Here is a 16,145-nt window from a genome sequence, read left to right on the forward strand (position 1 = left end):
GAGATGCCAACACCCAAATGAGAAAATATTGAATTAAGTTTTGTAATTTTGAGATTATAACAATTGTTCATTTTAACAATATGATTTTTGTAACAGTGATTGGCTGTTGGAATACAAATGTCATCACATCTTCATATTATTTACACTATGATTCCTGCAAACTCAGCCCTGCCATGAACCTACCCCAAAGGCATATTGAAGCTGCAATGAATCTTAGGATAGAATTAGGCACCATTTGTACAGTTAGCTAAAATAGTTTCCGACTGATCCTGTTCTGGCATTTCACTGGCGCCATACTGAAACAGGTTTGTCTAATGCCTAACCTACTGAGGGAATGGCGACTTCATGCATTTGCAGAGAGATTCTGATGTGTAAGGTAAACTTTTCACCTTGGTGTGTGTACTTTTCCCACATTTGGGATCTTCTAGCTGAAAGTGACTCAGTTCAAATTCAGATAGTTACATCATTTACAAACACTGAGACAAGTAAGCAATTTATTTATTGACTCATTTGGTTCATTTTGGAACATTGGACCAAGAGTAGAACATTCAACTCCTCAAGCCTGTTCCACTATTCTATTAGATTATGTCTGATCTGTACTTCAACTCCTTTACCCGCCATTACTACATATTCCTTTTAACTGTTGGCTAACAAAAATCTAGTGATCTCAGTCTTGAAAATTTCAATTGACCCAGCACCCACAGCCTTTTTGAGGGTAAAGAGTTTCAGATTTCCACTAATAAAAACAAGAAGTGCTGGAAATACTCAGCAGGTCTGGCAGCATCTGTGGAAAGAGAAGCAGAGTTAACGTTTCAGGTCAGTGACCCTTCATCAGAACTGGTTCTGCTTCTCTCTCCACAGATGCTGCCAGAGCTGCTGAGTATTTCCAGCATTATTTCTTCTTCTTTCAGATTCCCAGCATCTGCAGTATTTTGCTTTTATTTCAGATTTCCACGACTATTTGTGTGGAAAAAGTGCTTCCTGATTACATTCCTAAATCATATTGCTTTAGTTTTAAGATTCCACCTGCTTGTTCTGGATTCCTCTACCAGAGGAAGTAGTTTCTCTGTATATACCAAGTCAAATCCCTTTATCATTTAAAAAATCCCAATTAGATTATCACGCAACGTTTTAAACTCCAGGGAATATAAACCAAGTTTATGCAACCTTTTGTCAATTTCACCCTTTGTGCAGCAGTATCATTCTGATGTTTTCAATTTTAAATTTGACTGATATTTCTGTTACAAGTGCTTTTCATGCTGTCTGGTTGAGAGATATGTTGGCTTGCTCTTTCCTAGAGGCATTCTGAAGATCTCAAATTGTAATATTTTTCCTTGAAACGAGCAAGCTCTTGTCAAAAGCATTCTCATTTCTCCGATACTAGTGGTGTAGCTACCTAGAGGGTTTGTCAGTTAAGTGCTATGTGGGTTGTAGCTTCTGATGTGCTTTTTTTCAGGTGGAAAAATTGACTAAAACTTACATATGGGGTATTTTAAACATGCATAACAGTACCATTAATATTTGGGCATTTCATTTTAATTATTTCTTGCAAAGAATATTTAGGGATGGGCAACTTGAAGAATTAAAAGATATTTATAATGCACCACTAAACTGAATGCAGTTAGTTGGCACAAATCAGCAACTTAGATGACAACAAAAGCTTTGACTAAGATACTGCCTATTGGTGCAATCTTTTGCAAGCTTAGATCTTAGCAGTTAAGGGCAGAAGGAGGCTCATTATAGTTCTGTGGGTGTTAGCTCTTTAACTGGTAGCGTCTATGGCAATCCCATTTCACTGTATCCTATCATATTTTTCCTTTTCAAATGTGTCCTGTTGTAATGACATTGGTTAAACATCAGAAGTGGATGTTCTAACTAATTCAATTTTTTTTCCTGTTTGTCTATTTGAAGGAAGGAGAACAATGGAAATTAATTGCGTATTACAGAATTTGAACAATATGATAATTTAAACATTTCTACATTTAATTGCTATTCTTTAGATAATGCATCATCACATTGGCGTTGTAGAGAAACTTTCTCTGACAGCCGTTGGGTGTCCACTAGCAATTCAGTGCAAGAATTTTCGAGTCATTCACTTCATCATTCCAAGAGAAAGGGACTGTCATGATATTTACAACTCTCTGCTCAAGCTCTCACGACCAGGTATGCATGCATCTCTGTAAATAAAGATCTCAGAAGATATTTCAAGTTATTAAATTTAATTTTCTATCGTTCTTGCCACTTACTAGATATCCTTATCTTAGAAAAAAAATTAAATGTGCACTCATAGCTGTTCATTATACTTTGTTTGGTATGGCACTATACATGTAAGATTCACTTGCTAATTCTGTTAACAGTTATAGGGAATAGTAGCTGTGACCTGAGACAGTTTGCAATTAGAATATGGGCACTACTTCATATAACTGTTTCTAACTCAGATAAAGTCCTAAATAAGCAAAGGGAAGGCTACTCCAAAGGAACCTAAAGAAACCTTGGGAGAAGATTTGCTCTGTGAATGGCATTAAATTCATAAACTTGTTTGTCAAGAACAGATTTACAATGTTGTAATGCATAGCACACTGAGAAAATCTTCCTGTTTCCTTTTAAGAACTGTTTTTCGAATGGGGTAGAAAGTTGGTTATCTTTGGGAGATCACATGCTTTTTTTCTAAACTTTTCTTCATATAGGCCTGCACAATATCCAACATAGTCATTCATGGCACAGAAGGAAGCCATTCAGCCCATCGAGTTCATGCCGGCTCTCCACTGAGCTATGCTGTCAGTCCCACTCCCAGGCACGATCCCCATAGCTCTGTTTCTCTCAGGTGGCCATCCAACCTGCTCTTGAAGGCATTGATTGTCACCGCTTCGACTACCTTGTGAGCAGTGAGTTCCAGGTCATTACCACATAAGGAAAAACCTGCTGCCCAATGGTGTGAAGTGGTTATGGAAGTCAGGCATAGTTAGGTGTGTCCGTCATTCCCTTTGTAGGTGCCAGTTATAGCTGGGTGATGCAGTAGGATAACTCATTGCCCTTGCTTAAATGGGACCAATTATTGAATCCAGGCCAGACTGATTAAGTAGTTGGCTGTCCTCTGTGATATCAGTTTCAGTGGTCTCAACTGAGTTCCTAGCTGCTTTGGACCCATATCACTAAAACGTTAATTCTGAATCACACAGATAGCTGCCATAAAAATAAAAGGGAGTATTCATGCTTATACAGTAATGGGTGCTTTTTTGACATTGAGTAGAGTGGAAGGAGTTTTATTGTGCTAAAGCTTGTACTGACTTGGTTGTACTTAATGAATACTCGTGATGAGCTGGAAAAAATATTTTGTTGAATCTCTCAAATGCCTTTATGCACTTTTTCTTCCCCCCACCCCTTGAAAGTCCTTCTGCCACTGTTACTCTTGAACCAACCACTGGATGGTGTGCAAAAGCAGCGTTGTTAGGTCTTAGTCTCTGATCTCCCATTACTTCTCCATACTTGCTAGTAGGAGAAAAACTTGATTACAGTTCTGCCTCTTGCAATAGTAAAACTGGCATTTTGAATGTGCCATGTGGGAAAGGATATATAAATTAAAATGTTATCACTGTTTGGCATAGTAGATTCCGGACACGACTCCTACAATTCTTGGATGCATCTGTATTTATTATAACCCTGATCTCTAGTTGCAATTTTGGTTCTATAGCATTTTAATTTTGTAATTGAACATTGTACATAATTTTTCCAGTTATTTTAAATGTATGATTTTAATTGCCTTCAGTATTTTATGTTCTGCCAAATTAAGGTGCTATCATCTAAAGTGTAAGGGAGTATCGGGCCATGTTAATTTTTGTCATTTGTTCTGAACAAGTGCATGAAGACTTCATTAGCATTTAAATATATTCTGTATTTCAGTAAAGTATGATGACTTGTATGCATTCTCATATACTCCTAAGAAGACTGAATATGAGAGAGCAATGGGTTGGAAGGTCATTAATTTAAATGATGAATATCGACGTATGGGAATCCCTCCTGATATCTGGCAGTTAACTGATGTAAACCGAGGTTACAAGGTAGGAGGGAATTGGAAAATGATACAATTTATAACGTTTATTGGAACTCCTAATATAAAGAGGGACATTTACTCAGGCGTTCATTAGTTTTCTACCCTATTACTGACAATAGGAATACTTGGCTAACAGGAGCGCTCTGTGTAGTGCAGCAGGGTAACAGCAACACATTTGAAAAAATTTGTGTACACATACTTACTGCATTGTGTTCTGATTGGGTGCTATAACCTCTGACTTAAGTGCCTGCCTATGGTGGATACCAACCAATAAGGGTGATGAGGCAAAGTACCCAGTTTTCTGGCAGTGCTGGTCTTGAACTCCCCACCCAGGAGTGCACAATAACAACTCGGATGAGGCACTCTTCTTCCTCCTTTATTCCTCACTCGCATTTATTTTGTATCAGCTTCCTGTAGGAGCTGCTTATTCTTTGTTCTGCTCCTCCTTTTCCTCACCACCATAATGTAGCCATGATTGGGAAGTTGTTATGTAGGGGTTCACAGGCAGGATTTGTTGTCTTTTCACCTAAACAGAAAAAAATGACTCCGCTTTCTTCATTTTGTGTAATATGGAATTGTTCTGTTAAGAGGCTGTTAAAATATTTGATCCAAAAGATTCAATAAAAATGACTTTTTTCCCCTAATTAAGAACTTGCATAGTTATTTGCCCCTTGCAAGACAAAACTAAAATGTTAAAAGTTCATTGTAACTTTTGTGATGTTTTCATTTTTAAAACAACTCTGATATTGTTACTTTAAATTCTTTGTTTTTAGTTATAAATATAAAATAGTATTCCTACTTGTTAAAAATCTGTACCCTCTTTATTAATTGATGAAATTAAATTTCATGTTGCAACATAAAGCCAGTGTTGCCAACTCTTTATTAGAACAAAACACCTGTGGATAGTGGCTATTTCTTTACACTGGGGTCTTCCGCTATTTTCTTTCATGACTACCTTTGTTCTTTTTCCACCAATAGGTTTGTGATACGTACCCAACAGACCTGTATGTTCCCAGAAGTGTCAGCAAGCCCATTATAGTTGGCAGTTCCAAGTTCAGGAGCAAAGGAAGATTTCCTACTTTGTGCTATTTTTTCCACCAAAAGCAGGTATGATTATTCATGTATATTCATGTTCATTGTAATCATGCCACTAATGACAAACATAACATAAGAAATAGGAAGAGTAGGCCACCCGGCCCCTCGAGCCTGCCCTGCCTTTCAATAAGATTACGGCTGATCTGATTGTGGCCTCAACTCCATTTTCCTGCTGGTCGCCCATAATCCTTGACTCTTGTAGATCAAAAATCTGTCTAACTCAGCCTTGAATGTATTCAATGGCCCTGCTCTCTGGGATAGAGAATTCCAAAGATTAATGGCTCCTTGAGAAAAGAAACCCCTCCTCATTTTCAACTTAAATGGCTGACACTTTATTCTGAAACTCTGACGCCTTGTTCTAGATTCCCCTATGGGGGGAAAACATCATCTCAGCATCTACCCTGTCAAGCCCCCTCAGAAACATTTATCTATCAATAAGATCACCTCTCATTCTTAACTCCAACGAGTATAGGCCCAACCTGCACACCCTTCATCCCAGGAATCAACCTAGCAAACCTTCGCTGAACTGTCTCCAATGCAAGTATCTTCCTCAAATAAGGAGACCAGAACTGTATACAGTACTCTTGGCTGCGGTCTCACCAATGCCCTGTACAGTTGTACAAGGTCCCACAGTTTCTGTCTTGGAGAAATAGCTGACTCTTAATGGAGTAATAAAACAACGCAAGAAAGGAAAGCAAATTCTACAGATATGTTTAGAGAATGTTGAGAGAAACTGCATGCAATGATGTAGCAATCTCTTTAAAAAGAAAACCCCAAAAGGCAGGCAGAAGAACAAAGCAGAAACTAGAAATAAACTTAACTATAGAAGTCAAATGCAGCAGTCAAAAAAAATTAGAACAGCGCGAATGTTTAAAAGAATAATTGAGATCACTTCAGGATGCAGTCAAGAGCAAAATTGGAGATCTACTAATATTAAACAAAATAGGCAAGTACTTCCTTTGCTGTCAGATACCTTGTCCGACATCCACTCCTGGATGAGCCATAATTTCTTACACGGTCTCTATGCTGTCAACTGAGTGTTATCCAGCCAAATCGGACGCGGGTGGTTAAACCAGTTGTGTGCCCGATATGTACAAGTCTGTGCCTGTTTGAAGTGAAGATGGGTGCTATACCAAGGGGAACAACCAGGATGGGGAGAGTAAAGGTTTTACTGGGGGCAAGGTTTCAAAGATGAAGTTGAGAGAGTAGTTGAGCAGATCGACAGTTGTGGAAACATCATGGTGACTGGGAGGCCAAAAGCTAGATAGTTGGCAGCTAGAAAGTGCAAGTGTGTTGGGCAGAATTTTTTCCATGGATGGATACAGATGGAAGTGGGCTGGAAGGCGGTATGGTGACATGGGTGGTGAGGTGTACAAGGAAGTGGTCAGAGATGGCCTTGTCTATGATTGTGGGCACGTGAGACTTGGGCGAAAGCAACTGTCAGCTTGGGTTCACTCATTGTGTTAACACCTCTGAATGAGAAAGTAGTGAGTTCAAGCTCATTGCAGCATTTGAGCACACTCATTAGGCTGACACTAGTACAGCAGGGAAGTTCTACATTATAGGAGGAGCCGTCTTGTGGATGAAATTTTTACCACATTAAAGATGGATGCAAGTTTATGTATAAATGCAAGTTGTGATGTTAAACTTGGGTGGACTGAAAAGATCACATGGTGCCTCCCAGTGTCTTGACAACGTATATTCCTCAACCAACACCAACAGAAAAGGCGACGTGGACGGTCATCTCATTTGCTGTTTGTGGGCCCTTGCTATGTGCAAATTGGTGGTCTTGTTTGCTATCTAAACTGTGACCGCAGTTAAAAAGTGATGCATTGCCTGTGAAGTGCTTGGGGATGCCCGGAGGACATGAATGGCACTATATAAAATGCAAGTTCTTGTTTTTAATGTGGTGCTTTAGCTCCACAGAGCCTCTCCCATTACTGCAAATTTGAAACCAGTAAGCAGATTGGGAACTAAACTAAGCCAAGTAGAATCAGAGAAGGAGGCCATTCTGCCCATCATGTCTGAACTGGCTCTCTGCGACTCCCCTGCCTTTTCCCTGTAACCCTGAAAATATTTTCTCTTCAGATAATTTTCCACTTCCCCTTTGAAAGCCACGATTGAATCTACATCCACCACACTCTCAGGCAGTGCATTCCAGTCCCTAACCACTTGCCACATAAAAAGTTGATTATTATCTGGAATGATCTTCTAAGTAATTTAATGGAGGGAAATACTGCGAGATATTGAATGCTGTCATAGTAGCATTGTACATTTCTATGGAAGAATGAGTTAGGCGGTTGAATAGCCTCCTCATCTGTACTTACCTTTGTGCTCAACAGCTCCTCATGGAAATGTGAATGAGATCAGACACTCAGCAAAGTAACGATTGAAGCTGCCTTCTACCGTGCCGTACATTTGGGGGAAAAATAGCAATTGCTTCACTAACCATCACCTTTATGTTCTCTTTCCAGGCTGCCATATGCAGATGCAGCCAGCCATTATCTGGCTTTAGTGCCAGGTGTCTGGAAGATGAGCACATGCTGCAAGCTATAAGTAAAGCCAGTTCTAACAGCCAGTTCATGTATGTAATGGATACAAGGCCAAAAGTACGTGTAAATGTTACCTTTGATAATTTGTCAATTCCCATTTCTGCAAGGCATAATTTACTAGAGATCTTTAACAAAAAAGTACTGTACTCATACCAGTTTTACTTGAATTATCATGATGGATTTATTTTTATATTTTACAGTTAAATGCAATAGCAAATCGAGCTGCAGGTAAAGGATATGAAAATGAAGACAATTATTCCAATATTAGGTTCCAGTTTGTTGGGATTGAAAACATCCATGTAATGAGAACAAGCTTGCAGAAAGTCAATGAAGGTATGCTTTGATATGCTGTTCCTACAGGATGGTATGGAGCTCTTTAAGACTGCGTGCTTTCTCCCTTCCTGCTTCCACCCATTTGAAGGCAGTGAACATGCTGAGCTGCATTTCCATGAGCTTTTTACCACCTTAACAAGGTGCAAATTCTTTTTGCGTAAGCCACGATGGTAAGTGTCAGCAGGCTATTTGAATTCACTCTAGTCTTGCCTGCCATTTGCATATGAGCTTCGCAGCACGGATCACTGGACATTAATCAGGAGATGGAGATTTGGCTAATAATCTGTTCATTATTTCACATTCCCTGACTCAGCCTAGGGATTCTGAGACCAATTATTATTTCCCCATAGTTGGCCTTACTGAGTTCAACACAGGACAAGAGTAGGAGCTGGGACATTGCTCACCTTGATGTCTAAACATCACATATGAACATACGAATTAGGAGCAGGAGTAGGCCACTCGGCCCTTTGAGCCTGCTCCACCATTCAGTAAGCTCATGGCTGAACTGATTACTCCACATTTCCACTTACCCCCGATAACCTTCCACCCCTTGCTTATCAAGAATCTATCTGCCTCTGCTTTAAAAATATTCAAAGACTCTGCTTCCACGGCCTTTTGAGGAAGAGAATTCCAAAGACTCCTGACCCCCTGAGAGAAGAAATTTCTCCTCATCTCTGTCTTAAATGGGCGATCCCTTATTTTTAAACAATGACCCCCTAGTTCTCAATTCTCCCACAAGGGGAAGCATCCTTTCCACATCCACCCTGTCAGGACCCCTCAGGATCTTATATGTTTCAATCAAGTCGCCTCTTACTCTTCTAAATTCCAGCTATAGAAGCCTAGCCTGTCCAACCTTTCCTCATAAGACAGCCTGCCCATTCCAGGTATTAGTCTAGTAAACCTTCTCTGTACTGCCTGCAACGCATTTACATCCTTAAATAAGACCAGTACTGTACACAGTACTCCAGATGTGGTCTCACCAATGCCCTGTATAGCTGAAGCTTAACCTCCCTACTTTTGTATTCAATTCCCCTCACGATAAATGATAACATTCTATTAGCTTTCCTAATTACGTGCTGTACCTCATACTAACCTTTTGCGATTCCTGCACTAGGACACCCAGATCCCTCTGCATCTCAGAGCTCTGCAATCTCTCACCATTTAGATAATATGCTTTTTTATTCTTCCTGCCAAAGTGGATAATTTCCCACTTTCCCACATTATATTCCATTTGCCAGGTCTTTTCCCACTCACTTTATCTATATCTCTTTGATGCCGCCTTTTGTCCTCTTCACAACTTACTTTCCTACCTATCTTTGTGTCATCAGCAAATCTAGCAACCATACCTTCAGTCCCTTCATCCAAGTCATTTATATAAATTGTAAAAAGTTGAGGTCCCAGTACTGATCCCCGTGGCACACCACTTGTTATATCTTGCCAAGCGGAAAATGACCCATTTATGCCTGCTCTCTGTTTCATGTTAGCTAGCCAATCTTCTATCCATGCCCAATATGTTACCCCCAAGACATGAGCTTTTATTTTCTGCAATAACCTTTGATGTGGCACCTTATCAAATGCCTTAGGAAATCTAAGTACACTACATCCACCGGTTTCCCTTTATCCACAGCACATATTACTTCAAAGAACTCCAATAAATTGGTTAAACATGATTTCCCTTTCACAAAACCATGTTGAGTCTACCTGATGACCTTGAATTTTTCTAAGTGCCCTGCTATAACGTCTTTAATAGCTTCTAATATTTTCCCTAAGAGAGATGTTAAGCTAACTGGCCTGTAGTTTCCTGCTTTCTGTCTCCCTCCCTTTTTGAATAAATGAGTTACATTGGCTATTTTCCAATCTAATGGAACGTTCCCCGAATGTAGGGAAGTTCGGAAAATCAAAACCAATGCATCAACTATCTCGCTAGCCACTTCTTTTAAGATCCTGGAATGAAGTCTATCAGGGTTTGGGGACTTGTCAGCCCGCAGCTCCACCAGTTTGCTCAGTACCACTTCCCTGGTGATTGTAATTTTCTTGAGTTCCTCCCTCCCTTCCATTTCCTGATTTACAGCTATTTCTGGGACTACCAGACACTACAAAGGCGCACTCAGCCCAGTTGACCCTGCAAGGTTCTCCTCACTATCATCTGGGGACTTGTGCAAAAATTGGGAGAGCTGGCTTATAGCCTGACATTGAATGAAAGGTATCATTCTGTGATTATGACAATGTCTCCGACTTCTCCATCACCATCCCTGGGTACCTATTGCCTCACCGGCAGGATGGGCCCACCAGAGTTGGCGGCACAGTGGTTATACAGTTTGGAGGGAGCAACCCTGGGAGTCCTCAACATTGACTTCAGACCTCATGAAACCTCGTGGCATCAGGTCAAACATAGGCAAGGAAACCACCTACTGATTACCACCTATCACCCTCCTTCAGCTGATGAATTAATGCTCCTCCATGTTGAACACCACTTGGAAGCTGCATGGAAGGCGTAGAATGTACTTTGGGTGGGGGGCTTCAATGTTTCTCCTTTGCTAAATGGGATAGATTCAAAACAGATCTAGCAGCTCAAAAGTGGGTATCAATGAGGTGCTGGGGCCATCAGCAGCAGAATTATGTTCTACTACAATCTGTAACCTCATGGCCCAGCATACCCCTCACTCTACCATACAATAAAGCTAGGAATCAGTCCTGGTTCAAATGAGTGTAGGAGAGCATGCCAGGAGCAGCACCACTCATACCTAAAAAATGAGGTACCAAAAGCCTGGTGAAGCTACAACACTGGACCTCACAATGCTTAGCAGCAGAAACAGCAAGCTACAGACAGAGGCAAGCAATCCCCCAACTAATGGATCAGATCAAAGCTGTGCAGTCCTGCCACATCAGGTTGTGAATGGTGGTGGAAAATTAAATTAACGGGAAGAAGAGTCTGCATGAACATTCCCATTCTCAGTAATGGCAACGCCCAGCCTGTGAGTACAAAAGATAAGGGTGAAGCATTTTCAACCTCGGCCTCTTCCTGAGGACCCACCCTCACAGAAGCGAGTCTTTACCCAATTAAGTCAGATGCTGCCTGACCTGTTGAGTGTTTCTGTTTCAGATTTCTAGCATTTATTTATTTGTTTCATGGGGCGTGGATGTCGCTGGCTAGGCCAGCATTTGTTTTCCATCCCTAATTGCCCATGAGAAGGTGGTGGTGAGCTGTCTTCTTGTACTGCTGCAGTCCATCTGATGCGGGTACACCCATAGTGCTGTTAGGGAGAGTGTTCCAGGATTTTGATCCAACGACAGTGACAGAACGGCGATATATTTCCAAGTCAGGGTGGTGTGTGGCTTGGAGGGGAACTAGCAGATGCTGGTGTTCCCACGGGTCTTCTGCCCTTGTCCTAGGTGGAAGAGGTTGCGGGTTTGGAAGGTGCTGTTGAAGGAGCCATGGTGAGTTGCTGCAGTGCATCTTGTATATGATACACTGCTGCTACTGTGCGTCTGTAGTAGAAGGAGTGAATGTTTAAGGTGGTGGATGGGTTGCCAATCAAGTGGCCTACTTTGCCCAGGGTGGTGTCGAACTTCCTGAGTTTGTTGGAGCCTCATTCATCCAGGCAAGTGGAGAGTATTCCATCACACTCCTGACTTGTGCCTTGTCGATGGTGGACAGGCTTTGGGAGTCAGGAGGTGGGTTACTTGCTGTAGAATTCCCAGCCATTGACCTGCTCTTGTAGCCAGAGTTTTTATGTGGCTGCTCCAGTTCAGTCTCTGGTCATTGATAACCCCCAGGATGCTGATAGTGGAGAATTCAGCGATGGTAATACTATTGAATTCAGGGGGAGATGGTTAGGTTCTCTCTTATTTGAGATGGTCATTGCCTGGCACTTGTGTGGAGTGAATGTTATGTGCCACTTATCAGCTCAAGCCTGAATGTTGTCCGGGTCTTGCTGCATATTGGCATGGACTGCTTCGGTCTCTGAGGAGTTGCGAATGGTACTGAACATCATTCAATCATCAGCTAACATCCCCACTTCTGACCTTATGATGGAGGGAAGGTCATTGATGAAGCAGCTGAAGATGGTTGGACCTGAGGAACTCCTGCAGCCATGTCATGGGGCTGAGATGATTGACCTCCAACAATCACAATCATCTTCCTTTCCTTTGTGCTCGGTATGACACCAACCAGTAGAGAGTTTTCCCCTTGACTCCTATTGACTTTAATTTAGCTATTATTGTTTCTTGCTTTTTTTTATATATTGTGATGCCAGTGTGTTTTGTTGAAAATTTTCTTTGGTCCACTGGCTGGAGATCTGAATTTATATATTTTTTTAAAAAGGCAATCTGCCAGCAAAGCCATGCTTTCAGCTTCAGATGATCACCTAATTTGCAACACTGTATCCTACACTGCAATGCTTGTGAGGAGGAAGATAAAATGTCTGCATTTCCAGCAAGAACCAAGACCCAAGAAGTTTAACGAAACTACGTGTTCTCTCAGCAAGCAGAGAAATACTGCTAACTGCTATGTTTGAATGACTGAGTGGCTGTCATGTGACAAACCCCCTCCCCGTCTATGGTTTTAAGCTGGTGTTTTCCTATGCAGCAGAGGAAAAGCAACTGGACTCCTTGACATGTGCAGACACTAAGTGGGGGTCTCTCTTTTTTTCTCTCTCTCTCTCTTTGCATACTCCAGCTACAATCAGAAACCCCATTGGAGGAAATCATCCGCAAAGCTATCTCCAAGAGACTCACTGAACCAGTCATCTACCTCTTCAAACTAAAAGCCTCAGGACCACTGATGTCAGCTAGAAGCCAGCCGAATTACCAATCTCCACAGACTGTGTACCTTTTTTTATGGACTTTAACTTGAGTAATCTACCTTTCCCCACTCTAACGTATTTGTGTGTGTGTGTGAGTGAAAGTTGACGCGTTGTTTATTTTATTAGTTTGGGTTAGGTACAATAAAGTTAACCCCTTGCTTTGTTAACTCAAGAAAACCTGTCTGGTTCTTGTTATAATTGTAATCAAACACCCACTGAATTGGCCAGTACATTCACTTGAAGAAAGAGTTTAAACCTGTTGTGAGCAAACAAGGGGAGGGAAAAGACGGAAGCCCTTCGACTCCTCACTTGACCATAACAATATTTTTTTAAAAAGTAGTCATTTGTTACTCCTCCTGCAGTGCTACAGCAAGGAAATTGATATTGTAATGGATTTCTTCAACTGGAGACATAAATAGACAATCTTTTAAGGGTTAATACATTTGCAGTGTTTACCTTATTTGTTAATTTATTTCACGTAGAATGACTGGCTAAGTATTGTGAATCAGATGACAAAATTCAAGCATAATATCAAACATATGTTGAGAGAGATCCCTTTATGGCCTTTTCTGTGTAACAGACAAGAAACTTTTTCATTCACTTGTAGTTGTAGAAACAAGAAATATCTTACTTTTACCAAATGTACAAGCTAAAAAGATTATTTGAATTGTGTTGAATATGTATTTTCTTGTTTTTAGTGTGTGGAACCAAAGCATTGACTCTGAATGACTTCTTAAGTGGTTTGGAGAGTTCTGGATGGCTTCGCCACATAAAAGCTGTGTTGGATGCTGCTGCATTTCTTGCTAAAGTACATGTTGCTTCATGATTTATATTTTTAAGCTTACATTTTTATATGCAGAAAAGAAATGATTTGTCTAATAATTTAGCATATAAAGGAAGAATATAGCTTTATGAACAAGTAAAGAAGTGTCATGCCAAAGTTCAATCAATATTACAAAGATTTTCTTTTCCTTTACTGCTAATTTTCTTCCCTCTCTTCCTTCTGTCCTGAAGGAATTCTCATCTTGTTGGGATGTGGTCCCACTGGCACTAGTCCCCTTCCAATACCTTGTCCGTGGCCATTTTTCATGTTTGAGCCCACGCCATGAATGTTGATGGACTATTCCACCACAAGGACTATCACAACCAAGCTTGATCCTGTACTGATCCAACACTAATACATGTATGCCTGCAAGATGCAATTCAGGAGCAAGAAATCATGTTGTCCTCCCTCATCCCCATCTCCGGCCCACTGAGTCAATTGTATCTTTATTTCTTCCTTGTGTGAGATCAACTGACCTAGCACAGACTGGCGATCCAATCCTAAACCTTCCTGGCTGAGCTCCTTATTTTCCTAATCAGCTGACCTTTGGAGCATAAAGCTGTTTTAGAATCTAACATGGTGTAGGTGCTGAGCAGTCAGTTTTTTATTCTATTTTTAAGAATATTCTGTTTTTAAGAACAGATTAAGATTTCATTTCTGACTAACAGTATTTCTACAAAAAAAGGTAGATGATACAGAAACTTATTGATCAGTTCACATTTTGTATCGTATTGGCTGTGTCAAGGCATGGTGCCATACTGTTGGGTCTGAAGTATTAAAGTAACACGAGTGGAATGGTGAGCCTCAAGATGTAGAATGTTTATTTTTCTCCCCATGGTGGACGTGGAATAAACTCTAATGATTCAGATTCAAAGATAGTACCTTACTCATGCTGATTGCAAAAGTCTACTTTTTTAGGTACAGTCCCTATGAATCGAAATATGTGCTTACTACACAGTATCTAGTATGTGCGTAGCAAACAATGAACTATTTTTACTCTTAGCTTATGCACTGAAATATTGAGCTACTTCTGTAACTACTAAGCACTCCAAATTTGACAGAAATTTAAACAAAGAAAGGTTGTATAATTCAAACTGAAAACTGCTAACTAGTTTTTATTGATCTTGTTTGCCTTTTTCTGTCTTACTCAACAGGAAGAGTTTAGTAATAAACTGTCACTATACTTTAAAACAATTCCAAAGTTATAAAATCCATGAATTATTGGAAATTCTCAACAGTAACAAGTAACTTGGACTATGTAGCTTTGATGAAATTTTTCTGTGGGACATACACATAGCGTCTACTAGTATCTGATTTGTATATAAGTTTAGTGAGAAAGTAACTAGCCAGCAATATCAGTCCTAGTTTTGTTTTTATATCCTCTTGATCCAATCTAGTAAAAGGAGATAGCTATCATTTGCGATGAAAAATAACCCACTATAGAACACTTCTTGCAGTGGAAAAAAGTATCAAGTCAGGCTTTTGCAGGAGTGGTCTTTTGTACACCATAATAACAGGTCTTCACCTTCAAGTCTGGTAAACAAGAACTCCCTTTTGAAACAAACATTTCACATCATGGAACACAAACAGAAAATGCTGGAAATGTTCCAATCAGGCAGCTTCTGTGGAAAGAACAGACAAGTTGTTTCAGTTGTGAACCCTTCGCCCCAATTGTTAACTTGTCTGTTCTCTTTAAAGATGTTTCCTGAAAAGCTGAGTATTAATAATGCTTTCTGTTTCAAATTTCCAGCATCTGTGGTATTTTGCTTTTGTTCAGTAACCAACTCACATGAGGAAAGGATCAATCTATTGTCTTGACAGGAGACTGTTTACACACAATTAATATAATAATCAGGAATGTGAATTTCCCCACCTCCTTGCAATACGCAGAAATAGACACCAAGCTCTCAATGTAGATACAGAAATTATATTGAAGTTGCTACAAGAAATACAAGAGTGCTGAAAAAAGCAGTGGCCCAGAGGAGTGTGGAAAGTGTAGGGGAGTACTTAAAAAAAAGTAATTAGGAGAGCAAAGAGGGGGCATGAAAAATCACTGGCAGACAAGATAAAGGAAAATCCCAAGGCATTTTATAAATGTTAGGGGCAAGAGGATAACCAGGGAAAAAGTGGGCCCATTAGGGATCATAGAGGCAATCTGTGTGTGGAGCCAGAGGACATAGGGGAGGTTTTGAATGATTACTTTTCATCTGTGTTCACTATGGAGAGGGGCGATGTAGGTGTAGTGATCAGGGAGGGGGATTGTGATATATATGATCAAATTAGCATTGTTAAGGGGGAAGTATTGGCTGTATTAGCGGGCTTAAAGGTGGATAAATCCCCAGGCCCAGTTGAGATGTATCCCAGGCTGTTATGTGAGGCAAGGGAGGAGATAGCAGGGGTTCTGACACAAATTTTCAGATCTTTTCTGGCCTCAGGAGAGGTACCAGAGGATTGGAGGACAGAGAATGTGGCACCATTATTCAAGA

The 16,145-nt window shown here is 40.4% G+C and overlaps 1 protein-coding gene across 1 annotated transcript in view; it reads left to right on the forward strand.

Moving 5' to 3' along the window:
- Window positions 1–16,145, forward strand: part of LOC137371288 (myotubularin-related protein 6-like) — a 58,332-nt gene that overhangs the window by 18,153 nt on the left and 24,034 nt on the right. Inside the window, exons 3-8 of the mRNA XM_068033610.1 lie at window positions 2,001–2,163; window positions 3,901–4,058; window positions 5,030–5,158; window positions 7,621–7,755; window positions 7,899–8,031; window positions 13,535–13,644. Coding sequence (XP_067889711.1) covers window positions 2,001–2,163; window positions 3,901–4,058; window positions 5,030–5,158; window positions 7,621–7,755; window positions 7,899–8,031; window positions 13,535–13,644 — 828 coding nt within the window. The remainder of the gene's footprint in view (window positions 1–2,000; window positions 2,164–3,900; window positions 4,059–5,029; window positions 5,159–7,620; window positions 7,756–7,898; window positions 8,032–13,534; window positions 13,645–16,145) is intronic.

This window comes from Heterodontus francisci, chromosome 6, assembly GCF_036365525.1.
Source record: "Heterodontus francisci isolate sHetFra1 chromosome 6, sHetFra1.hap1, whole genome shotgun sequence".
NCBI lineage: Eukaryota > Metazoa > Chordata > Chondrichthyes > Heterodontiformes > Heterodontidae > Heterodontus > Heterodontus francisci.